The 27,619-nt window shown below is 36.0% G+C and overlaps 1 protein-coding gene across 1 annotated transcript in view; it reads right to left on the bottom strand.

Moving 5' to 3' along the window:
- The window catches only part of SLC6A14 (solute carrier family 6 member 14), a 28,417-nt gene extending 1,570 nt beyond the window's left edge, over nucleotides 1-26,847 (bottom strand). Inside the window, exons 1-12 of the mRNA XM_004614473.2 lie at nucleotides 26,800-26,847; nucleotides 25,680-25,845; nucleotides 22,650-22,781; nucleotides 18,660-18,821; nucleotides 17,768-17,903; nucleotides 16,179-16,311; nucleotides 13,764-13,904; nucleotides 12,066-12,294; nucleotides 4,620-4,745; nucleotides 3,232-3,350; nucleotides 1,980-2,079; nucleotides 1,624-1,733 (exon numbers count right to left, since the gene is read on the bottom strand). Of these exons, the coding sequence (XP_004614530.1) occupies nucleotides 1,624-1,733; nucleotides 1,980-2,079; nucleotides 3,232-3,350; nucleotides 4,620-4,745; nucleotides 12,066-12,294; nucleotides 13,764-13,904; nucleotides 16,179-16,311; nucleotides 17,768-17,903; nucleotides 18,660-18,821; nucleotides 22,650-22,781; nucleotides 25,680-25,845; nucleotides 26,800-26,847 (1,602 nt within the window). The remainder of the gene's footprint in view (nucleotides 1-1,623; nucleotides 1,734-1,979; nucleotides 2,080-3,231; nucleotides 3,351-4,619; nucleotides 4,746-12,065; nucleotides 12,295-13,763; nucleotides 13,905-16,178; nucleotides 16,312-17,767; nucleotides 17,904-18,659; nucleotides 18,822-22,649; nucleotides 22,782-25,679; nucleotides 25,846-26,799) is intronic.
- Between the last annotated feature and the right edge of the window lie 772 nt (nucleotides 26,848-27,619).

Raw genomic sequence — 27,619 nt, 5'->3', positions numbered from 1 at the left:
TTATTAGAAGAAATTAAAGTAAAATTATGTTTAACAATTAAGATAATAATATAACTAGTCAGAAGCTAAGCTTGTATTTCAGCTTTGAATAGTTTCTTCCCTAATTAGCACTGCATATGTTTTTTAAATACACAACAAAATAATATATTTTATTAGATTAAAAGCAAAACATGTAACATCTTGTGATTGCACATTTAAATTTTATAATAGCATGGTTTTATTCAATAGCATAAGATAGCCTACATATTAATTAATGATAATGCAAAGCATATTTTAGTGGATATGCTTTCCTCCGCACTTAGCAATTGTTTTTTTTTTTATTTCCCACAGCTTGGCTGGAGCGGTAGCCCAGGGGGTAGGGTGTTTGCCTTGCATCCCACCAACCCAGGTTTGATTCCTCCGCCCCTCTTGGAGAGCCCAGCAAGCTACTGAGAGCATCTAGCCTACATGGCAGAGCCTGGCAAGCTACCCGTGGCGTATTCGATATGCCAAAAACAGTAACAGCAAGTCTCACAATGGAGACGTTACTGGGGCCCACTCGAGCAAATCGATGAGCAACGGGATGACAGTGACAGTGACAGTGATTTCCCACAGCAAAGAGCACTCCTTCCTCTATACTTCTAAGTCTCTCACTAACACACGCACTACTGTGATTATTTACTAAAATGTGCTTTACTTTCAGCCTCTTCCTTTAAAAACAGTCTTTGTATGTTTGCATAATACCATGAAATTTGAATCTTAAAGATAAAAATATAAGGCCAAATTTTTAAATGTGTTTTTAGAAAACATACTATACCTTTTGAAACATTAACAATATTTAAAAATTTTTTGAGAAATTACAAAATAAAAATAAGAACTATATATATATGCACACATGTATATAAACACATAAATGTATAAACACTTTAGGTTAAATTACTTTATGACATTTTCCAAGATTGCTTTTGAAGCATGAAGGCAATCATAACCATAATACTTCTATGAAGCTTTACTACCCCCACTTCTACCATTTTTTTTCCAATCCATAGTAGGTCCCTATTCTGTTAAGTGTTTGTCACTTTTTGTCTTGTACTTTTAAATATAGCATGTCTCTTTTGAAACATCCCTTTCGCTTTCTCTAAATTTTTAAATAGAACCAATTATTGATTTTATTAACCCTATCCTATATGACATGGGTGAATTTGTTTTAGATATTTTAGATATAACTTTTTATAATAAAAATAATAGCTAAAATTTATTGAGCGTTTTCCTAGCAATTTTGACTGAATTTCATAAAGGCAGAATCTTGTCTGGTTAGGAATGTTATAGATGATTCAGAATAATCCTTTGGGGAATAATAGAAAGAAGGATTTATCCTATTGACAACCAAGTCTATTTGATTTTTAAGTCAATGAGGGCCTCTTCATTTTCTCACATTTAATGTTTAAACGTTTAGTGTCAACAACATTGTAGTCATTTTTATATAGGCATAAGACAAAAGTTAAAAATCATTCACTTATGATGTCAGTTTGCTTTATTACCTCCAAAGTTAATTATTCAAGTTCATCTTAGAAATATTTAAATATTTAAATTTGCATATTACTGATATAATTGATAGCAAATTCATTGCATATTAATACTTACAATCAAAAGAATAGGTGTAATGGCAAACCAACAAGCTCTCCACCATAGCCAAAATATCCACCGTTTTGCTCCAATCATCATTTCTATATCTTCAATGAATCTGTTCCCTCCTAAGTAAAATAGAGAATGCTATGAGAATTATTGCTCATATTTTCCTCCACTAATCATTATAACCCCAAATTACCTTTCTCTGCCTAGACATTTTCATGTATCATAGAAATGATATATATATACTTAATTACATTTTGTTCATAATGTTTTAGCCAGTAGATTTTACTATTATAGTAAGCATAATAAAAAAGAATTAAGCTAATTTATTTTAGCAGAAAATATAAATAATTCTAGTCATTATTTACCATAAATCCAGATGATTCCTATTATTTCCAGTATAGCTGCAATTAAAATTCCCCATCCAGCACAGAAGTGATCAATCAGATGAACCCAGTAAATTCCAGCCTATGAAAAATATATCAATTGCTTTTAAGCATATTTTAATTACTTTTATAATTGATGGGATGTCAAAATGGATGTACAAATTAAACATGTTAAAGTGATCTTAATATGTACTCTTTGAAATCATCTCTGCCAATATGTCAAATATTTTCTTTGAAAATTAAATGGATTTTTTTTCTTCCACGCCACTGTTCTCTCTTAAACCCATATTTTTCTCTTGCCTTAGGTTTTCCTCTCTGGAGAAGCCTATGTTAGTAGTCTTTTGAATACTTCTCTCTTTCTCCCTCTTCCCCAAACATACAATCTCCCCCTGTCCTCTCTCTTCTCTCTCTCTCTCACCTTCCACCTCACATCTCTCCAAATTTCTTCCAATAAGAACTATTCCGCAGGGCTGTATTAATAATACAGTGGGTAGAACCAATGCCTTGTATACAAGCAACCTGGTTTTAATCCCTGGTGCCCTAAATGGCCATCCCCTGAGCAACACTAGGAGAGATATCTGAGCATAGAGCCAGAAGTAAGCCCTGAGCAGTGCCAGGTGTGGTCCAAAACAAAACAAAACAAAACAGAAAACAAAAAGACACTATCCTACCTCACTAAAAATATTTAAAAAATATTTCATCATAAAATTACATAGGAAATGCAAACAAATGTGGCTATATATATCAGAAAATGCAGCAATGTTTCATTTTATAGTGTTTCACTGGAAAAAATAAGAATTTGGAAAAATTGTTTATCAAAAAATATGCACTGTGTGCTTTGTAATACCTTCTAAGAAACAGCTATAAAGTGTGTAATTTTAGGGGCTTGGAGACAGCACAGCAGGAAGGGAGATTGTCTTGCACATTGCCAACTTGGGTTTGATCCCTGGCACCACATATGAAGCCTGTCCCCAACACTTGCAGAAGTGATTTCTGAATAGAGCCAACTTTATTGTAAATGAAGAAACTGTACAGTATTAAGTTCCCTTTGTGCAATATAAATTTAGTATTAAAAATCTGCTAAAATAGAGAAACAAATCACAGATAAAACTCAAACTTGAACTGAATCACATTTGAATTTTCTTCTAAAAATTCTCTTAAACCTTGGTTTCCCCATTTAAATTACAGAGGGTATAACAACTTTATGTTTTACCAAAAAATTACTATAGTATACCTGAGTCACACAGACGAGACCAAGAAGAAACAAAACCAAGCAGCAACCCAAGGTAATAGGAATTCTCATTTTCTTCATAAGTTTGGGGAATAAATCTTGAATTGTTGTTGTAATCGTTTCTTCAGAAAGGGAAAAAATAGCATTTTATACAGCAACTCATTTACCAGTAAATTCAATCATGTAAATTTATTTACATTAAATTTTGGACTTTCTCCTTGGAACGTGTTGGTTTGGATAAAAAGAAAAGGCGGTTTATCTCTTGCTTTCAGCATTTCAGTGTTGGGAGAGGGGAATAAAAGTTTTATTTCAGAGTCGTTGCTTAAAGTAGTCCTTGTTCAAATCATCAAATTATTCTATTTATTTATTTTTCTAAATAAGGTTTCTTTAAAAGTAACCATTATAATATAATATAGATCCTTGGGTGCTAAAGTAGTTGAAAGGAGGTTATATGGATGGAAGAATTCTAGTAGAGTTATTAAATAAGGTGAATATTTGGAATATAAGGTGAATATAAGGTTAAGTTGCATTCAGCCATCTCTCTTTTGATCCCTGGGACCACATGTGGTCACCCCAATACAGACAGGAGTGACTCTGCAATATGAAGGCAGGAGTAGGCCTCTAAAACTGATTGGTGTAGCCTTGCCTCACCCCCAAATGAAAGGTGAATAAGAGGACAGAGAGAAAACTGATAAGGTGCTTGCCTTGAACATGGCTAACACCATGGTTCGATCTAGGCACTCCATATATTTTCCAAGCCCCACCAGGAATGGTCCCTGAGTACAGAGCCATGGTAAGCCATGAACACAGCCAGATGTTGCAAAATGAAGAGAAAAGGAGAAAGGAAGAGATAGGAAGAGGAAGGTATGGATAAAGGGAGAAGGAGAGGGGATGCGAGGGGAAGGAAGAGGAGGGGAGAAGAGGGGAGAAGAGGGACCATAAGTACCATGCAATTTTCTATATTTAGGTGGGGGTTGGTTTGGAGGCCACAAATTAATTCCTGGTGCTGTGCTCGGGGATCATATCTGGCGGAGATTGGGAGACCATATGGAGTGCCAGGGATCGAACTGAGGTCAATCACAAGCAAGGCATACACCTTATCTGCTGTACTATCCCTCTGGCCACAATACTTAAAAGTCAAAGACTTCTAGAAATAACACTGAGTAAAAGCTTGAAGGGAAATGGGGTAAGAAATGATTTAAAATTTTAAAACATTTTATAGGGGGCAGAACTAATCGTATTTCCCTCAGAGGGCAGGGAGAATAAAACTCAGGGTCTTGCACATGTTAGGCATATGCTCTACCATTTTCGTGGGCACAAGAAATGAGTATTTCTAAGTAAGACACAGTAAAATATAAGGGGTATATGAAAACACTGGAATTATTACTTACCAATTGAGGCAAATTGAGAGTCAAGTCCCAAAGTCAAAAGCATGAAGAAAAATAATATGGACCAAAATGGCCCACCTGGGAGTTGAGCTAGAGCTTCTGGATAAGCAATGAATGCCAGATCAAAACCTATGGAAAAAAGGTACTATTTTAATTTAAATTGGCTACCAAGAAAACTTATGGCCCCTTGGCCAAGGTGCCTCCCATCACCCTGGCCAGAGGACTTCCCTGGCAAGCATTATGACTGCATCAGAAGTGGGACTTTAGTACCAACACAGCCAACTTCCTCACAGGTACCATGCAGCAGTGGCGGGTGTGGCCTCTGGTAGATGGCCCCTCACTCTGCCGCAGTTGTTTTTCCCCTTCCCAGTGTTCTGGACTCACATCTGTCTTCATTACCTTATTTTGAGGAGAACATCCTGGCTATCCAAATCACATTAGGCCAATCGTCTAGTAGCCTATTCCAATCTCACCAAGATAACGGTGAACGCAAGAAACTGAACAAGCCTACTATAAAAGAATACACTCTCTGAAGCTTCACTAGAGGCCTCACATAAATCACAGAGATGCACCAAAGATGACCAACATCAACTGAGCTCATCCAGAATCTGTTCTCGCAGGGAGAGAGGTACACTGATAATGAATTGGAGACTCCCACCTCTATATTACCACAAGAACATGAAGAAACAGCACAAATACCCACCATGAGGAGAAGAGGATAGAGAAAAGAGTCCAGAAACCTCAACAGGGATGACCCACAAATACTATATCTCTGATAAAGAATTGAGAGATGAAATGATGAGGATAAACAATGAACTCAAAGAAATGGTGGAACCTACATCCAGTAAATTAAAGGAGGACATGAAAGAAACAGTGGAACGGACAGTCAAAAAATATAGGAAGAAATGAGAGTAGAAATAAGAAAGCTACAAACAGAAGTGTCAAGAATAAAGGATTTGGTAAACAAAATAAAAAAACTCAGGGGATGCTCTCAACAGGAGAATGACTGCAGTCAAAGACGGAATCAATAAGCATGAAGTTAAGCTCAGACAGCATACAGGCAACAACATACAATGGGAAAAAAAACTCACAATAGCTCTAGGAAGAATCAGAGACCTAGGGAATGAACTCAAGAGAAACAGCATAAGAATCATTGAGTACCAGAAGAACAGGGAGGCAACCCCAACGAAAAAGCCAAGTTAAAAATATCATTGCTGAGAATTTCCCAGATCTGGAGAATGCAGGCATCGAGATCCAAGTAACCTGAATGGTGCCTGCTAAAAGAGACCTTAATAAAAACACTCCAAGACATGTCATAATCAGAATGACAGATACCATGGGTAGAGACACAATACTGTAAGCAGCAAGATCAAAGAAGAAAATCACATACAAAGTAGTACCCCTTATATTTATAGCAGACCTATCAGAGGAAACCCTCCAAGCCTGAAGACATAATGTGAAAAAACTCAATGAAATGAACACATCACCAAAAATACTTTATACTCTAACTCAAACTCAAAGGAACAATACACTATTTCAGGATAAACAACAGCTCAAGAACTTCACAGAACTTCTGCTGCCTAGAAGAAACACATCTGAACAGTCAGAGCAAACACAGACTCAAAGTCAAAGGTTAGAAAACATTCCTGCAAGCAAATAACTCCCTCAAAAAAGCCAGGGTGGCCATACAAGTATCCAACAACATAGATTTCAGATTTTAAAAGATTAGAAAGGACAGAGAAGGCAATTTTTTAATAATCAAGGGATATGTAAAGCAGGAAGAAACCACACTCCTAAACATATATGCACCCAAAGAGGGACCAGCTAAATACTTAAAACACTGCTACTAGACTTCAAGGAGGACATTGGTAGCAACACAATACTGGTTGGAGACTTCAACTTTACCTTATTACCTCTGAATAGATCAGCAAGATTAAAACTCAGCAAGGAAGTACTGGCTTTGAAAAAAGATATAGAAGAGAGAGGGGTGATGTATACAGGGACTTCCATCCCCCCGAAACCAAATACACATTCCTTTCCAGTGCACACAAAACATTTTCCAAGATAGACCATGTTCTGGGTCACAAAACATACCTCAATAGAATCAGAAAGATAGAAATTGTATCAACTATCTTTTCAGACCATGATGCACTGAAGATAGAAATTAATCACACACAGATGCAGAGAACCAAATCAAACACCTGGAAATTAAACAATTCAATGTTGAACAATGAGTGGATCAGGAAGAAAATCAAGGAAGAAACCAAAAGTTACATGAAAACAAATGAGGATGAAGACACAAGCTACCAGAACCCATGGGATGCAGCTAAAGCCATGTTAAGGGGAAAATTTATTGCTCTGAAACCATTTCTCAGGAAGGAATAAAGCACCTACATAAATAACCTGACACCACAGCTCAAAGTCTTAGAAAAGGACCAACAAAAGATCCCTAACAAGGCATAAGGAAAGACATAATAAAACTTATAGCAGAAGTTAATGACATGGAAACCAAAAAATACAATACAAAAAAAAAATAAAATGAAGCCATGGTCTGGTTCCCCAAGAAAATAAACAAAATTGAAAAATCACTAGCAAAACTCATAAATAAAGAGAGAGAACCCTAGTAAACTTAATGAGAAACAAAATGGGGGATGTCACTAGAGAAAACAAAGAAGTTCAAAAGATCACTGGAGATTACTTTGAAAGTCTGTATGCCAGGAAACAAGAGAACCTAGAAGAAATGGATAAATTCCAAGATTCCTATAATCTCTCAAGGCTGAACAAAGATTTGGAATACCTGAATAGACCTTTTACTATCAAGGAAATTGAAACTGTAATCAAGAGTCTTCCGCAAAACAAAAGCCCAGGTCCACATGGATTCACTAGCGAATTCTTCCAAATATTTAAAGAGCACCTACTGCCAGTCCATTTCAAGCTTTTACAGGAAATTGAAGAAAAAGAAACTCTTCCAAACAATTTCTACTAGGCACATATCATCCTAATACCAAAAACAGAGACACCATCAAAAAAAAGAGAAAGTGATAGGTCGATATTCCTGATGAATATGATGAATATGGATGAGAAGATCCTCAACAAAATGTTAGCAAATAGAATCCAACAACTCATCAAAAAGATTTTACACCACAACCAAGTGGAAATCATCCCAGGGATGCAAGATGGTTTAACATTTGGATGTCAATCAGCATAATCCATCATATCAATAAAAGAAAAGATAAAAACCATGTGATCACATCAATAGATGCAGAGATCCAGCACCCTTTTATGACGAAAACTCTCACCAAAATGGTTATTGAAGGGACTTTCCTCAATATAGTGAAAGCCATCTATTACAAGCTTATGGCAAGCATTATCCTCAATGAGGAAAAACTAAGAGCCTTCCCTTTAAGATCAGGGACAAGACAAGGATGCCCACTCTCACCAATTCTGTTCAATATAGTGCTGGAAGTACTTGTAATAGCGGTTAGACAAGAAAAAGATATTAAGGGCATCCAGGGAGGAAAGGAAGAAATCAAACTCTCACTATTTGCAGATGATATGATACTATATTTAGAGAATCCTAAAGCCTCTACAAAAAGCTCCTAAAACAATGCACTTGTATAGTAAAGTCACAGGCTATAAAATCAATACTCAAAAGTCCATGGCTTTCCTATACACAAATAATGAGAAGAAAGTGATATGAAAAAGCAATCCCATTCACAATCATGCCTCAGAAAATCAAATACCATAGACTGAGTTTAACTACGGAGGTAAAACCTGTACAAAGAAAACTACAAAACGCTACTTCAAGAAATAAAAGAGAACATGAGGAAATTGAAACACATACCCTGCTCATGGATTGGGAGAATTAACATTGTCAAAATGGAAATCCTCTGAAAACATTATACAGATTCAATGCGATCCCTATAAGAATGCCTATGACGTTCTTCAAAGAAATGGATAAAACACTCCTGAAATTCATATGTAACAACAAACCCCCAGGAATAGCTAAAGGAATTCTTGGGAAAAAGAAGATGGGAGGCAGCAACTTCCCCAAGTCCAAACTCTACTACGAAGCAATAATAATTAAAATGCATGGTATTGGAACAAAGACAGAACCGCAGACCAGTGGAACAGGGTTGAATATCCTTACACACACCCTTAAATATATGTTCATCTAATCTTTGATAAGGGAGCAAGAAATATGAAGTGGATCATGGAAAGGCTCTTTAACAAATTGTGCTGGGAATACTGGGCAGCTACATGCAAAAAAGTGGGCTCAGAACTCGACCTAACACCACGTACAAAAGTCAGATAAAAATGGGTCAAAGACATGAACATCAGATGTGAATGCATAAGGTACATTGAATAAAAGGTTGGCAAAACCCTCCATGACATTGAAGCTAAAGGTATCTTAAAATATGAAACTCCACCGACTAAGCAAGTAGAAACAGAGATAAACAGATGGGACTATCTTAAACTAAGAAGCTTCTGTACCTCAAAAGAAACAGTGACAGAATATAAAGACAGACTGGGAAATATACAGAATGGGAAAGATATTTACCCGGTACCCATCTTATAAGGGGTTCATATTGAGGATATACAAGGCACTGGTTGAACTCTACAAGAAGAAAGCATCAAATCCCATCAGAAAATGGGGCAATGAAATGAAGAGAAACTTCTCAAAGTAGAAATACAAATGGTCAAAAGGCACATGAAAAAAATGCTCGTTATCACTAATCATCAGGGAGCTGCAGATCAAAACAATGAGGTATCATCTCACACCACAGAGACTGGCACACACCTAAAAGAACTAAAGCAACTGGTTTCGTGTGGATGTGAGGAGAAGGGGACTCTCCTTCACTGCTGGTGGGAAGGCTGACTGGTTCAACCCTTTTGGAAAACAACATGGACGTTTCTCAAAAATTAGAAGTTTGAGCTCCCATTTGACCCAGCATTACCACTTATGAAAATATATCCTAGAGATGCAAAACGTACAGTAGAAATGATATCTGCACTTGTATGTTTATTGCAGCACTATTTACAATAGCCAGAATCTGGAAAAAAAACAAGTGCCCAAGAACAGAGGTCTGGTTAAAGAAACTTTGGTATGTCTACACAATGGAATATTATGCAGCTCTTAGGAAAGACAAAGACATGAAATTTGCACATAAGTGGATAGTCATGGAGAGTTTTATGCTAAATGAAATGAGTTATAGAAAGAGGAACAGACATATAATGACTTCACTCATTTGTGGAATATAAAGTAACAGAATGGGAGACTGACTCCCAAGGATAGTAGAGATCAGGACCAGGAGGATTGTTCCATGGCTTGGAAGCTGGCCTCACATGCTGGTGGGAAAGACAGCTGAGATAGAGAAGGGACCACCAAGTAAATGATGCTTGAAGGGCTTGCTCAGGATAGGAGATTTGTGCTGAAAGTAGACTATGGACTGAACATGATGACCACTTAGTACCCATATTGCATACCATAACACCCAAAATGACAGAGAGAATAAAAGAAATTGTGCCTTCCACAGAGGCAGAAGGGCGGGGGGGAAGGGGATGGTGGGAGGGATACTGGGAACATTGGTGGTGGAGAATGGGCACTGAAAAAGAAAAAAAGAAAATAGAAAAAAAAAGAAAATTTATGTCTGTATTTTAAAAATAAGATACTAGAAAAATAATTTTAAATTTGGGAACCAATCTATCCCATATATTCCATAGCATTTTAGCATTGTTTTGCTTTTTTAAAAATATTTGACTTGGTTGCTTTATTATACAATAATGTATGTTACATGAATTAAGTTAATGAGATACATTTTTAAATCGAAGACTGTTCTTACAAGAAATCAAGTAATTCAATGATTTTTTAAAAATTGTTTTCATTTTTTAAAATATTAATAAAAAACCTATTATTTTAAACTTCAGTAAGTTAGGTTACCTTTGTATTAGCCAAGGCATTAAAAAATAATTACACTATTAAGAAATTTAAATTATATAATTTTTTTCTTGACTGTCCTTCTATGTATGACCATAGTCATTATATGCAGCTTCATATTAATTAGTTTATGAATATTTGCAATAGTCTGTATGTAATGAACTGGGCATTCAATATTATAAATTGATTTCACCATTAAATGTTTTTACATTTAAAATTTTTAAGTGAGATCTTTTTTAAGTAGTTTAAATTTCTCCAAACTCCTAGAGGACTGACAAGTAGAATTAAATAAAATCGGCTTATAACCTAGACACTATGGCTTCCTAATGATTTGATCTTCTGTATTCCATAACATGTCTATGTATTAACCCTTCAATATCAAATAATGACTGGTCTGTGGATAATCTCCAAGACCCTTTCTATTCTTTTTTTTTTTTGCTTTTTGGGTCACACCCAGCAATGCTCAGGGGTTACTCCTGGCTTTGCACTCAGGAATTGCTCCTGGCAGTGCTTGGGGGACCATATGGGATGCTGGGGATCGAACCCGGGTCGGCCGCGTGCAAAGCAAACGCCCTACCCGCTGTGCTATCGCTCCGGCCCCGACCCTTTCTATTCTTAACATTGTTTTTATAAATTTGTTTCAGCATTAATTCCTAGACAAAGATTAAAATTCCTATTAAAAGATCTATGGAATTATTTCCTAAAATTCTTTAGTCAGATATAATGTTTTTGATACTATAGGAAGCTCATAAGTCAGATTCCTTTAAAGCTGGACAGAACCATACATTCAAATAAAGTTACCTTCTTGCCTATATGAAATTGATAAACAGAAATGCATATTCCATACAGTAATTATGCCAAAGGAATATTTTATATGCGTGAATGTATATATACTCATATGTATACATGTATAGTTACTTTTTCTTTGTACTGTTACTATACACTAATAAACACATATGAATTAAAAATTCATATAAAGTTTTCAGCAAAATTTCTGATATTTGAAAATATACAAATCGACTGGAGCGATAGTACAGCTGGTAGGGCGTTTGCCTTGCACGTGTCCAACCCAGGTTCGATTCCTCCATCCCTCTTGGAGAGCCTGGCAAGCTACTGAGAATATCCTGCCCGCATGGCAGAGCCTGACAGGCTACCTGTGGCGTATTCAATATGCCAAAAACAGTAATAACAAGTCTCACAATGGAGACATTACTGGTGCCTGCTTGAGCAAATCAATGAACAACAGGACAACAGTGCTACAGTTTATATCTAGGACTGATGAAATTTAGGTAAAATACCTTCTTAAACAAGTTTCAATCAATATAGTCTTATGTTTCTGAATCACCTAAGAATTATTACTAAATAATTAAAACAAATATATCGAAGTAAATGAGGAAGAAAATGAAATATCCTAACTTCTGAGTTCTTTAAGTAAATTCCATGAAAGAAATTAGTTTTTCAAATCAGTTACAATAAGTTAATCAAAATTAATATCATATGACATTACATACCTGATTTTACAACTTGAGAGACTTCCTTTCCAGATATATGAGCCATGTGTCCCAAGATAGAAAAGATAGCAAATCCAGCAAACACACTAGTGAGGCAGTTTGTCAAGCAAACTATTATGGCATCTGAGAAACAGTTGTTATTGAACTTATTGTAAGATGACAGAGCAACTAAGCCACCCCAAGCCACTGAAAGGGAGTAAAATATTTGAGTAGCAGCGTCTTTCCAAACCTGTGAAGAAAAAACATTTTAGATATCCATGCTTAAGTTTTTAAAATCTGTACAAAATATTTCATATGTGTAAAATGTAATATAAACAACAACAAAATGAACACACAAGTACACTAATCAGCTTAAGAAATAAAACATTCCCGGTATACTCCCCCCATGGCAGACAATATTCCCTATACTCTCTTTCTACTTTTGGGCATTATGGCTTGCAACACAGACACTGAGAGGTCATCATGTTTGGTTCGTTATCTACTTTCAGCATGCATCTCCCATCCCGACTTATTCCTCCAGCCATCATTTTCTTAGTGATCCCTTTTCTATTCCATCCGCCTTCTCCCCTCGCTCATGAAGCAGTCTTCCAGCTATGGGGCAATCCTAGGGCCCTTGTTTCTATCTACTGTCCTTCGGTGTCAACCAGGTGTTTGATCACTGTGTGACTGTAACACAAACATAAAAGCTTGTAACTATCTCACAGTGATTCAATATTTTTTTTTTAAAAAAGAAAGAAAACATTAGCAGTTGTTTTAGCCTGTAGTTTCCCTTCAACCATCCAGTGGAAACCACTTTCCTGATTTTTGCATTTATTGTTTCCTTGAAAGTATTTAGTTTTTCACTACACAACTAAATAAACCTTAAGGATGTATCTAGCTATTAATCTTTTGAAATTTTTAGAAAAACTATCTTAATGCGTATAAACTTAATACTGATCATTGCATTCCCATTTTTATGTCAAACACAGAAAAAACACAAATTTGTGAGGTTTGATTAAAGGTAAGACTTGGAGAAGCAACTTAAAGAATATAAAAATGTTTTTTAACTAAACCCAAAGCTACAAAGTTTAAGGAAAATTGAGGCGTCTATTCTGTGAAAATGTTGCAACTATAGTAACACCATTCAACAGAGGTAATAAATAAATCTTTAAAAGCTCATTGCTAAATAAGTTTATAAATTTAAAAGTGCACTGTGTATTTTACCTTGTTTAACACCACTTGGTGTGACTCCAAAACCAAAATAAAACTTTAAAAAACCTTGTAAAAACTTTAAAAAATGAAAAATCATACATCCTGAGGGACATAAATACTAATAAATTTAATCACATGTCTAGAGACAATGATATTCAGTATTTGCTTTAAAAATTTTCCTTAAAAATTGGAGGGATGGGGCCGGAGCGATAGCACAGCGGGTAGGGCGTTTGCCTTGCACGCGGCCGACCCGGGTTCGATCCCCGGCATCCCATATGGTCCCCCAAGCACCGCCAGGAGTAGTTCCTGAGTGCAAAGCCAGGAGTAACCCCTGAGCATCGCTGGGTGTGACCCAAAAAGCAAAAAAAAAAAAAATTGGAGGGATGGAGAGATGGGTGTTGGAACACTGTACGACTGAAATCCAGGCATGAAAAGTTTTGTAAGGGTCTATCTCACAGTGATTCAATAACAAAGTTTAAAAAAATTTGAAACAAAATTAAATCTTACCTCAGCTTCCTTAAGTTTTGTAAAATTTGACTGTGATCCGATATAATATGAAATGCCTTTTGATGCCCCTTCTAGAGTTGCACCTCGAATTAACAGAATGAGTAGGACAACATAGGGGAAAATAGCTGTAAAATATACCACCTGCAAAGAAAACCAACTAGAAGTCAATATTTTCATCATAGCTCATAATTCTATACAAATAAAATTATTAATCAGTTGATATGAGAAAAATAGTGTATTACAAATTTTATCCTTAATAATATTGTTACCAATTTCAAGTTGGCATAATTTTACCCTTTCCACACTGATAACCTCTAAATAATTCATTTTCAAAACTTTTGAAGCAATATTTTTCATATGTATATTGTAAATAAATAACACATCAACATTGATAAAGTTGAATATAAGAATATGTTTGTGAAATATATACTTATAAATGTCTAAGAAGACTAAGTAATAGCAGAATATATTTTCCTGAAATATATCCTCATAAATGTCTAAGCAGATCGAGTACTTAATCTTGGTACTTACATAACTGAGGTAGAAAGTAAATCATTTAAAATTATATATGAAACATACACACACACACATACATATATACTTAGTTACCAAGGAGAAAGAAAATAGTCTCCTAGTATAGATGTCCAATTTACCATGAAAATTGATTAAAGAGAGTACTGTATACTTGCCATATCTTAAAAGTTACCAGGAAAACTTAACTGTATATATGTGTGTGTGTGTATTCAAACATACACACATATATATACATATACATATATATGTATGTACGTATATATATATGTATATGTATATACATATACACATACAGAGAGTCTCTTGCCCGCACGCCTGGCTATCTTCCCCAGGGCCCCTCGGAGGGGATGGACTCCAGCTTCCCTCCCCACCCCAAGCAGAGCTCCCGGCAGCCAAAGACCACCGGAACCTAGCTACAGCTATGCTGGAGGCCCCTCTCCACACGTTCGGACAGGCCCCATGCATGAAGGTACCGGCAGAGGAACCCAGGTGTGTGTAATCCCATCAATGGCCAACATCCAGAGAGAGACTTAAAAGCAAGCTCTCAGAAGCCATATCATGTAGCCTGCTTCCCCCTCTGGGAGAAACTGGCAGTCTTCTGAGAGTTCCCTGCCCACATGGGACAGCCTTGCAAGCTTCCCATGGTGTATTCATATGCTAAATCCAGTAACAAGCTGGATCTCATTCCCCTGACCCCGAAGAGCCCCCAGTGCGAAATCCTTGGGAGGGCCGAGTCGAGAGAGACTTCTAAGATCTCATGGAAAAGATGAAATGAGAGGTTACTGAGCCCACCCGAGAAATCGGTGATTAACGGGATTTTGTGTTCATGATACACATACACTGTTGTACCCCAGGTAACACATAGTCAAGATAAGCAGATTGCCTTTAAGAGGCTAAGCTTTTTATTAATGTGGATAATTCTATTCTTTGATCAATTGATCATTTATATTTGACAATATGCCCAAGAGGTCATTTTATATAATTCATCCAGAGATGAATAAAATTAATTGCCTGAGTAAACTGCCTTACATTGAATTTTTAATATAAAACACAAAATAAAACTTTTCACACTGTTTTTATCTTAATAATAGAATACCATATTACAACAACATTAGCTAAATGTTCTAGATACTGTTCTAGTAAAGCTAAATATTCTAGATACTGTTCTCATAGTTCAAGGATAGTTGCCAAAGTTACTCCTGTCCTCCATCTTTAAGAAAATTATAATCTAGTAGTACAAATCGATAAAATATTCACTTTTCTGGAAACTGTGCAAAGTGTTCACCGGTAATACTTCATGTGGCTCTCTAAAATTTCCATGATGCTCTAAAAGTTTAAATAAAGCAATGAGATGATAAAATATAATATTTTTCCATGAGACGGCTGTGCCGAGAAAGATTTTCATAGTCAATTTTGGCAAGCTGTAAGAGATCAATTGTACTTTTTATACTATACTTTCCAGTAGGGGAATCCTGACGCTATTACCCTATATAAAATGCTTATCTGTTCTGTTTGACTACTATAATGTATATATATAGTGTGTGTAGCTTTTCTATATCAAACATAGCAATGAATAATTCATTTCTAAATGCTCATTTATATAGTAGGAAAGAAAATTAGAAACATACTCTCAAGTTTCAGTATAATCTAGAAAGATCCAATTTTGGAGTAAATGCCTGCACTCCTCTAGCATTAGTTTATGCGTCTTCTTTTTAAAATTATAGCGGTTATATATTTTCTTAATGTGAGAGGAATACTTAAAAAGATTTTACACATTTGAGTGTTCCCATTACAAAATAAAACATGTATTTGATAATGCTTTACACTGAGCTACAATTACATTATAAAACAGTTACAATACTTCAGTGTTTTCCAAATTACCTTGCCAGAAGACTTGATGCCTTTAAATAATGCTGCTCCAACTATGAGCCAAGCCAGAAGAAGACAAAGTGCTAAATGCCACACAATTACTCCAGTCTCATCCATTCCACTTGACCGTTCCAGTGCCATTTTGCTGAAAACACATAAGGCCTTTAATGAACACAGAATCACTTATTACAGTGAGTTTTGCAATATATGTCATCTGGCACAGGGAGGCTTGTGGGTATTTTATTAATAGATAAATGTTCTGTTAGCTTTTTATTAATATTATTATATAGAGAGGCAAATAAAGTTCAGTGGAAAACACTCCATCCTGAAATGTAGAATTAATTGCAGCCAGTCCAAAGTTCTAGACATTAGAAAAATGGATCTACTGATTCCTTAGCTATGATTTCTCCTGATATTTCAGAACTTGTATATGTGAAAAATAACCTTGCTGTCAATTCACTGTATCACTGTCATCCCGCTGTTTATCAATTTACTCGAGCGGGCACCAGTAACGTCTCCATTCCTCCCAGCCCTGAGATTTTAGCAGCCTCTCCTTACTCGTCATTCTCAACGATATGAGGCTCTTTCAGGGTCAGGGGAATGAGACCTATCGTTACTATTTTTGGCATATTGAACACGCCCTGGGTAGCTTGCCAGGCTCTGCCCATGCGGGTTGGATACTCTCGGTAGCCTGCCGGGCTCTCCGATTACATATATATATATATATATATATATATATATATATATGTGTGTGTGTGTGTGTGTGTATATATATATATATTATTTTTTGCCATCAGTTAGTTTGCTTTTATTCATTAACATTTTTTTCTGAGGCTAAAAAAACAGAAAACATTTTAAATTGTATTAAATATTGTCTTATTTAGCACACTTGTTTCTAGTAAAACAAAATGTTCCAGTTATTTAAACCCTTTTCAACAACTTTCTATACAGTTCTAACAATATGTTCTTTCCCAGAGGGAAATCCATAGATCTAGTATTTTAACTCTGAATTTGATGTTCATAGCTTTTAAAAATCCAAAATTTAAAAGGTTCACAGATTATCAACATGTACATAAAAAATGCATATTACAGCAGCATAAAGTAAATTAGGTAAGGGCAAAAGACTATACAGTAAGGAGAGTAAAAAGAGATCACTTGAAATCAATAAAGGTAAATATAACCCTTTATATTCCTACCATCTAATGATAATTTTTAAAACATGTCTAATGAGAATTTTCTATCTTAAACTGCAGTTTTTCCACAAAATTCATCATCCAATTGTATGTCATTAGAATATGCTCATTGTAGTCTAATATTTGTGAATATTTTTACCATAGTTCCCTACATTATAGCTAGTATGTACCAAATAGGTCATTAGGACAGTGATATATCTATTTACTAATTTATATGCAATAAACTATTTTAATAGAAAATTTTGCATATTACTACTACTCACACAGAATACATAAACATTTGAGTCAAATGAATTATAATTTACTATATTACCATTTTTCTACTTATCAGTGAAGAAAGTTATGATTGTCATTATTTATTAAAACCTTTCAAAATCTGTGAAAAAAGTAATAATTTAGTGTACTTACTTCCAATATTGTTCACTGGGAAGTTGCCCTGGCTGATAAACTTCACTTCCATTGATGCAGCTATAATTGTTGTAATCGACCCAGCTTTTATTCACATAAATTATTCCTGACTGTGTACTCACATTGCAGTAAGTCACTAAAATTATTTTTAAAAAAGAATAAATGCAGAGATACTTAGTTTTGTAGAAGTACTTCCTTGGAAAAATTCAGTGCAAATGAATAGGACATTTTAAAATGCTACTTGGTAAAAAATCAAGTAGAAATCATCAAAGTGGAATAAAGCATCTTAAACCATTCATCACATTAAATATCTACTTCTAAATTGCAGTGAGTATGCAAATATCTATCATTTAAAAACATATAGTAACTGTAGAGTAACTATTATTTCAGTTGTGTTTCAGTACTCTAAGGAATGCTCAGTATATGAACACTTCAACCTATATAGATAAATGATACCTTTAAATACCTAACAAGCATTCCATCTTTATCCTTCGGCATACAAAAACAATTCCAGTTGTAATCAGTATATAACAGTGTTGCTACATTATCTCAAATATTACAACATATGTCATGAATAGCACTCATTGTATTCTCTAATACATTAACTAATACATATCATGAATAGCACTTTTCTCTATCACTAGCTCATTTTCTAATTTCTTTTCTGTACACAACTTAGGCATTCAAGAAGTATTCCTAGAAACTGTTTAGTCTTCCTGGTGTCCGTTTGAAATAAGCATATTGCATTAATCAGCATAGTTCACATAAAATTGCACCAAATTGGTTAGGAAATGATTTAACCCTCAAAGCTGAGTCAGAAAACGTAAAAGAATGGTGTGGTTAGTGATGTTTTAGAAATAATACTACGTAAAAATATGTAAATGAATTTTACCTATAGGAGATCTGCTACAATTTCTATCTGCCCAATCAGAACAATTTTTCCATGGTAATTCACTTCGAAAAGAAGCAAACATGTAGTAAAGACTATAGGCAATTATGACATTATAATAGATTGTGACAAAAATGGATATCAGGACCATTGTAATTCCCACACCTGAAAAACAGAACAGTTAAGATTAGAAGCAAGCAAGTGAAATTTGTTTTGCCATTCCATAAAAATATACATCTCAATTTCTATAAAATCTTTTAAATGATAAGATCTAATCAAATAAAAATACTTTTTTGGGGCCCAAGCAATAGTACAGTGGATATGGCACTTGCTTTGCAGACCCAGGTTCTATCTCTGGCACTACAAATAGTCATCCAGCACATCAGGAATGATCTCCTGACTATAGAGCCAGGAGTAAGCCCTAAGTACCACAGACTGTGCCCGTCCCCCACTTCTTGAATAAAACAAAACTAACGCTTATTGAAGTAATATTGGTTTTCAAGACTGTATATGTTTTAAAAATACAATTTCATACATTTTCAAACATATTACTATAACCATCAGGGGGAAGGTAATACTACTGTCTGAGTAGTTTTTTTTCCCGAAGTTTAAATCATTTTGATGTCAATCCCTGGTTCCACAACAAATAACAACACTTTTTTGATGACTGGCTTTCTGGCATACTTAATGAGTTTATTTGAAAATGCTACCCTCTGATAAAGGGAGATCTATAATAAGCCATCAAATCCACATAAGGAAAAACCCATGCCAGCTAGTTTTTCATATTAGAGTACTATTTCTTTATTTATACCTTCTAATTTTATTTTTAAATTTATTTTTATTTATTATAATTTTGCTAGTCACAAGACTGTAAAACTTTACGGCATTAATATACAAAATTACTATACCTAATCACCACCCAAAATGTCCATAACCCTCCTTGTCACTCTGTCACCGCTAGTTTGATGGTCTTGCTCCCTTCTTTTACTCCCACTATTGGGTGATTAGTTCTGTATTCCATGGCCAAGGGTGTAGGAAAACATAGCCTCAGGTAGTTTAGGTTTATTGGGTTGCTCCTGTTAAAGTGCTCCCATTCCTCTTTGTTTATTTGTAGCTTCTTTCTTAGTGTTCTGTTGACTTGTAAACATTGTTTTTCTCTTCTCCTTGAGTCCTTTGCATAGTTTATTCAGAGCCATGTCCTTTTTGTATGGACACAAGAAGACTTAGAAAATGCTATGCTTTTGTAACCTTATGTCATTTGACTCTACATGATATTTTCCTCCTGGGCATCTCTTCTCTCAACCTAAGCCTCAGCTGCCCTTACTTCCTAGCACTCCCAAAAGCAGGGTCCCAATGAGGGATGAGACGGACCCAGGGCAAGCAGTCAGTTGTGTGCTACCCTGGCATCGAGATGGGCCTGGCCAAAGTGCCTAATGCTTAACTATAAGTTAAGAGCTTGATCATGGACAAATGCTGTCATGATCCAAACAGTGATAACTAGATTTGGACCCTGCTAGGGTTAGGAGTGATTAATCTGGCCTGAGTGCTGTGGTCTGAGCCTGTGGCAAGATGTTGCCAGGAGAGCTGCCTTGCAAGCCTCAATGAATGTATCTCTTGCTATGTCCATACAAAAATAACTAGTATTAAGATGTTAATAAGTGTTCGGACTAAGGGAAGGAAAAAAACCCTTAAGAGTCAGGAAGGGCTTTGGAATGCCCTGCCCTCAGGAAGGGCTTTCTTATGCTGATTTTGCTACCTGGCTGGGTGTAGCCTAGAGGGCAAGGTGGGAGAGACAAGTAGGAGGAGAGACTAGAGAAGGAGGGAGGTTGGAGTTGATCCAGAGAGAGGATGGAGAGGATGGAGCTGGGAGTGAGGGAGATGAGAAAGACGGAAGATTGAATAAACAGTAACTAATCAGCAACCAGCTTGGTCTTCTTCCTTCCGTCGCTTGCCCTTGACCGACAGCACACACAGCGGTTCCAGAGCATTGAACTTGGGCGGAGAAACAGAGCCGCCCAGAGAGCCCATGAGTGCATGAGCCCCTCGGGCATGCCTTATTTTTTAACACAAGGGTTTGTCTTTGTTCAGTACTGTCTATTCTCTTGTTTGTCTCTATATTCAACCAATGAGTGAGAGCATCTGATATTTGTCCTTCCTTTGACTTATTGCACTTAACATGATAAAGACTGATAATTTTAAATGCTCTATATTCTATTTACTCACTGAAATATTTACATGTCCATTCATGAGACAGTGTTTTGATAAATAGGAGATAATTAATGCCCTGAAAGAACAGCAATAATATTTCTGAAAGCACACCTAAAGGAAATTCAAAAACTTAGCCTAAGTATCAGTGGACTCTAATTCAGTGATTTCAAAATGTCATCCCTTTTCAAAATTGTCATCCCTTTGCTCATCGATTTGCTTGAGCGGGCACCAGTAACATCTCCATTGTAAGACTTGTTGTTACTGTTTTTGGCATATCGAATACGCCACAGGTAGCTTGCCCAGCTCTCAGAGAGGGGTGGAGGAATCGAAACTTGGTCGGCCATGTGCAAGCCAAACATCCTACCCGCTGTGCTATCTCTCCAGCCCTAAAATGAAATTACCATACTAAATATTATTCTTGTACTTAAGACCTGCTTTTGAGGTTATAACCTTAATATATCAGTATTAAAACCTATTGCCTCACCAAAATAATTTGTATTATTAAAAAATATGATAACAACCAAATTGTTTTCATATTGACTATGAAATATATAATGAATAATAATTTATAACAATTGTAAGGGATAAAACACACAGTAAAGACTTGACCAATTCCATATCCTTATGTTCTAAAACCAAAAATATATTACTGAATCACTTATGCATTTTTATGACCCTATCACTGATTGCTGATTCAAGCATGAAAATTTAGAGGATTTGTGAAGAAATTGAAAATTCAAGAAATTATCTTATCTAATATTGACAGAAAAATAAACCAGAGAGATAATAGAGGGGTTTTAGCTCTTGCCTTGCAAGTGGTCAACTCCATTCTCATCTGGGGCATAGTATATGGTCCCCTAAGCACTATCAGGAGTGAGCCCTGAGCTCTGATAGGTGTGGTGCAAAAAGAAATTAGAAAAATTATACATGATATTGTATTGAATTGTCCTGGAATTATGGCATTTTTTTACTGAAGGTAGATATGAGAGAAGAGATAATGACCACTTTTCATGGATGTCCAAGTCCGTAATTTTTATGCTGAATTGAGTCTTTTGCAAATAGTTTCCAAGGGCCAGATTGATTGTACAGAGGGTAAGGCACTAAAGTCTTGTGGGCAGCCTACCCAGTTTCGATCCCTCACAATCCATATGGTCTATCAAACCTGCCAGGAGTAAGCCCTGAATACAGAGCCAGGAGTAACCTTGTTCAGGTAACCTTGAACCCCCCCTGGTATGACCCCCAAACTAAAAAATTAAACAAGGTTTCCCAAGCTAGTACATGCCAAATGCCATCATATCTTCAGACTGTAAGGTTGTTTGATGCTTAGTAACAATCAGGGTGTTAAAATAAACTGTAAAAGTATCCAATTATTCTGTTAGAAACATCCAAGAACAAAATGGTGACCTGCCCTTCAACTTTTCTGAATGAAGCACTGTAAAAGATCTGCAGGAACCAAAAAAACAAATATTGCACATTAAGTAGAAAAGAGCCAGAGCCATGAACTTTATGCACAACCTGAATATGTGGCAAGAAAATTTGTATGTGGAAATAGAAGCATAGTCATACCCTTACAACCATCTCTACGGTACTGCCTAATCCCTCCCATTTTGTTGCCTAAAATGGACAGAAATTAAAACGTACATTTGATTTTAAGAAATATAGTGGCAGGTATTCAGAAAAATAATAGTCATTCTTCTTTGCCTTTAGGATGCCCACATTAAAATAATTTAACAAGTCCTATGAGAAAATAAGCCAAAATACAATAAAGTAATGGGAATTACAGACCTTGAAACAGTGGAAGAATCTTCCAAACTGAAACTGGACCTAAACTAGCAAATTGTCCCAGTGAACATTCCAGGAAGAACAAAGGTAAACCAGCCAGAGCCAGCATAATTGCATACGGAATCAAGAAAGCACCTAAAGAAAGCAAAAATAACCAATCACAATTACATTCCAAAGTGTTGACGGCACTGATAACCATAATAACATTTTGAAAACATACTGATTCAGTGGTGTCAGTGGATTAGGGCTCCAAATGCACGGCTTTCTGAGAAAACGAAGTAGATTCTCTAAATCTGAATTCCTCCTCTGGGACTGCTAATGTTACCTAACAAGGTTATTGTGACTATTACAAAGAAACAAATAGCCTGTAAAATGTAATCCAGCGAAATTGAATCATCTCAGGCTTTGGAGGTGATAGACTTAAATTTATATTTCTGGCTTCACCACTTACTAGTTTTGTGACCTGGGGCAATTTACTTAACACCTGAACCTTGGTTCCTCATAAGTGGTAGAACAATATCAACACATCAGTTTGTGGTTAAAAGGTTCAATTACAGAGTCTATGTGGAAAGACTTGGTGAAATAACAGACACTGGTATATATTCAAAATCAGTCTCCCTTCTCTTCTTTCTTTAAAAATAAGTAATTCTTGAGGAGGGAGAAAATGCTTAATATGACTTAGGTGTAAGTAGTTACAGTTAAAGTCATTATTCTCCAAAGTGTCATAAGGGTCTTCATTCAATGTTAATAGAAACTTACTCATTTTATTAAACAACCTGAACTTTTTTAGCTATGTTCTTTTACAGTTAAAATATCCAATAACCTTTTAGGATATTTTGATATTTCCTACTTCTTTACCAACTTTTGTGGGATTGTGTTGCTCTTTAGAACTTTTGCCAGATTACAGGTAGAAGCAGGAACAGAATATAAAATTTATTGATCAACTATTCTAGAAGTTTTAATGAAATTTAATAGAAAACTTTGGGAATCAGCAGATTAAAAGGGTAATTTTGGATTTTGAAAATTTCATTTACCTATGGTTCATTTTCCCTTACGCTTTTTTCATATTATAATATAGTAGCAACATACCTAGGAACTACATTTCCCAACCCTTAAACATACTCTCCTAAAAAGCAATAAAACAATAAAGCACTTGTTCTATTCAAATCTCTGGTCACTAGAACATAGGGACGAATATGTTTTCATTGATGTTGCAATTTGCATAACATCATTGCAGTGACTAAGAGAGGTAAAAATCTCATCTACATTAATAATAAGAAAAAATAGTAGAAGTATCCTGTTCAGATACAAAAGTATGCCAAGCTTTATCAGGTTACTTTAAATAGTTTTTGTAAAAAAGGGATTTTCTTCAGTGTTCATTCATTATATCATCATAATTAATTAGACCCATAAATGCTCATACAATAAAGCAATCACAACTTAATACTGCTTACTTGACCTTAAAATAGTGGGATACTTCTTTTATAAACTACTAAAAAGATTCTGCTAATGAAAATTATTCCAGACTTTAGCAATAGTTTTTCCAAAAATAATTATATGTTAAAGTAAGATTTGTTAAAAGATCTGACAGTTTTGAATTTCTTGTTCATTCTCAACCCTTAGGAAAAATATAAAAGTTAAGAGAGAGAACTTAGTCATCTCTTGTACAAAAATGTGACCTACAAAAATGAGGGCTAGCATGACCTTAACCTTTAGAAGAAACATGAAAGTGATAACAGTTATAACAAAGCTAAGTTTGTTTCTGCAATATTTTGAAACTATTTAAACAGATTTAATGTGGCTTCTGGAAATTCATGGAAACTACTAGGTTTCCATGAACAGGAAACCTATTTAGACCCATATGCATAGGTCTATATACGATATGAAGTCACAGGCAATTTCTTACTTTGAACCTGAGCACAAGTCTGGCCTGAATGCTTTCCTTCCCAACTATGGGTTTTAGGACACAAACTAGAGGAAGATTATGATTCCTAATGCCTCTTTTAGCTAAAATATATACCAAACCTATGACAACAATGGAATCTCTAAGTAAGGGAATTTAAGCTAGCATGAACTCAAAGTGTCTGATGAGCAGAGTTTTTTCATTAGTCTTTGAAAGCAATATGAATATTTTAATGCAATCAATAAATAAGAAATGTGTTGAAATATAACCATGGAACATTTTAATATACAAAGAAAAATAATTTTAGTGGCACAGTTTTACTGGTACCCAGTTATGAAATAGGACAAGTCATCTCTACACTTCTAATAGAACCTGTAATTATAAGTAAATAAAATATGGTGTAAGTGAAAAGTTGTTTCGACATTATTAGAGCATTAGGTAATTCATTTTGTTTCTCTTTGTATGTCACCTGAGACCTCCTTTTTCTTTGTTTTAATTGAGTCTTCCTTAATGATCTATAAGGTATGAACAGTATTACTTGGTAGAAATTAAACACCTGGCCTTGAACTAATCTCTGCATTTCAGAGGATTTCTACATGGTTGATCCAATTTGGAACATATGTAACTAAATATTTCAGTATAAAATACTAAACCTTTAATTACTTTTTAATTAACTCTTTCTCCACTTAGATTTCCCAAATGGAATGTATTTTTCTGGGTAAATGACGACTTATTTGAGCTTGTATAGTAGCACTAGAAATTCCTCTTCCATTTACTTAGATTCAGCTATAAACTAAGCAAAACTCAACCTTAATCTGAACAGATTATCATAGTCATGCACATAAATTAAGAAGAGTAAGTAATCAGAGTTGGAGGTAACGTAATCATAAATTAGAAACTCAGAAATGATAAATACCAAAACATTTATGAGTTTATAGTTGAAGCTTTTGTAAAGCCTGTGTCCTAATTGGGACTAGGAACCCATTGTCTAATAATAGATGTAGAGAGTTGGTTTCACCATCTTCCTACTACCCCAAAGTATCAAAATGTCATTTCCTTAGCATTCAAAATATTCTTAGAGGCCCGTTTAAAACTGGAGAAAAGGATTCAAAAGGCCTGGGGGGAAATACCTCCACCATTGTTGTAGGTCAAATATGGGAATCTCCAGACATTTCCCAATCCCACTGCGTATCCAACCATGGAGAGAAGATAATCTGACTTTTTGGACCAGTTACCACGGTCCTGATTCTCATCATTTTCACCAACATGGAAATTCTCTGATGAAGCTGTCACTTTCTGCAGGATAGAAAAAAATGAAGAAATCATATTTCTGCTATTAAAAATAAAATCACACAAAGAGAGAGAGAGAGAGAGAGAGAGAGAGAGAGAGAGAGAGAGAGAGAGAGAGAGAGAGAGGGCCCTGCAAATTTTCAGAACAAGACTTTCCAAAGTTGGGGATATTTCTGTCAATGGCTGCTTTTACTTCATATTTGCCCCTTTAATAAAGCTTTGTGGGAAGATATTCTTATTACACGAAGGTTTATATAAAATTTCGAGAAAAGTTACATGTGGCGTGAAGCATTAAGGAAATGATAAAGTTTACCGATAAGCTGGATAAATAACATTTCAAGCATAAATGTCTTAAAGATGAGTTAGGAAAAATCAGCAGTCTTAAAATTGTGGGAAATTTTGGAGAAGGATCTAAAGTAGCTCTTCTTTTGAAAAAATACTCCATTCCCTACAAGTATGTAAATTCTGATATCTTATTTCAATGAATAAAATTAATAATTTTATGAAAACTACAGAATAATCAATTCTGGAGGCAAATTCTCCTGTCCCAGCAGGTGGAGCAGCTTTCTCTCTCCACCTAAGAGGACAGAGTGTCTCTCTTAACCTGTTAACTGCTCTTGGGTCTGGAAGGTTCTTCTGATCAGATAAGGACAGTGTGTGCATTTGCGCATTGCCTTCCAGCATATGGACACAAACAGCACATTGAGAGGGACAGGACAAATAACAGGATTTGGTAAGAGCACCAAGGTAAAGGATGACGTGACCCTTGTGTCCCTAAGATCCTGGGTTCTCTTGTCCTATTTACCATTACTGTATGCGGACAGTTCAGGCACATTTGAAGGCATTTGAGCACAAATCTGAAGAACTACTCTGGAAAGCAAAAAATGAAGACTCACCCCCCACGCTTGAGTTTTCCCTTTCCAGGCCCTCCACACATCCCGCAGTTCCCCAAACCCATACCTCCTTCCCTCTGCACTTGAAGAAGCTGGGACACTTCAACTTGTCCATGGTTCACTCACTCCCTCTGCTTGTTTTCTCTGCTTGTTCGCTCCGCCTTGTCTCGCAGTCTGGCAGAACTTGACTGGTAGCAGGTGCACACTCCCCGATCCTACCTCCCAGAGTGAGCCACCTTGCCTAGGGGTGGGACCATTTATGGAGGGAAGCTCTCTCCTCCCCCTCCCAGCAGCTCTATCGTGTCAATTACCGGAAAGGACCAAAGTGAGCCTCTGGTTTTTCCCCGGGTAAGCCAACATGTAGCAATCCACTGACCCAGCCCCAGGAAAGGGCTGGGCTGCGAGAGAGCCAGAGAAGCCTGAGCTGAGATGACTGACAGCTTTTGAGTCAGACTCGTGCAGTGGTGCCTTCGCAATCACGCCTCCTTTCCCAGGTCCCTGCTTCCTCCTCACCTCTGGTCTAAGTCTCCTCTCTGTCCCGAGCCCAAGTGCTGATTTCTATATGGGTGCTAGGAGGGATCTTGTTTTGCTCACCAAGATTCTACCTTCCCGAACCCTCCGCTTTCCCAAAGCTTCTGCCCCTCACTAGAAAGCACTTGATCCCCTGCAGCACATTCATTTCCAGAGGGAAAGCTCCTGAATTGGGCACCTTGAAACGCAGCCAGCTCAGATAAGATTACTCAGCTGGCTCTGCCTGAAAAGAGCAACTTGGAGCCTATGTCTCAGGCACCTTTTTCAGCCTTCAGGACAACATAGCCCTTTACAGGGATTGCTTTGTGTAGTATTTCAAAGAAGCCAAACAAAACAAATTATTGAGCAGGTTTATG

This window comes from Sorex araneus, chromosome X, assembly GCF_027595985.1.
Source record: "Sorex araneus isolate mSorAra2 chromosome X, mSorAra2.pri, whole genome shotgun sequence".
NCBI classification, from domain to species: Eukaryota; Metazoa; Chordata; class Mammalia; order Eulipotyphla; family Soricidae; genus Sorex; species Sorex araneus.
This window is presented reverse-complemented; position numbering and strand designations above follow the sequence as displayed.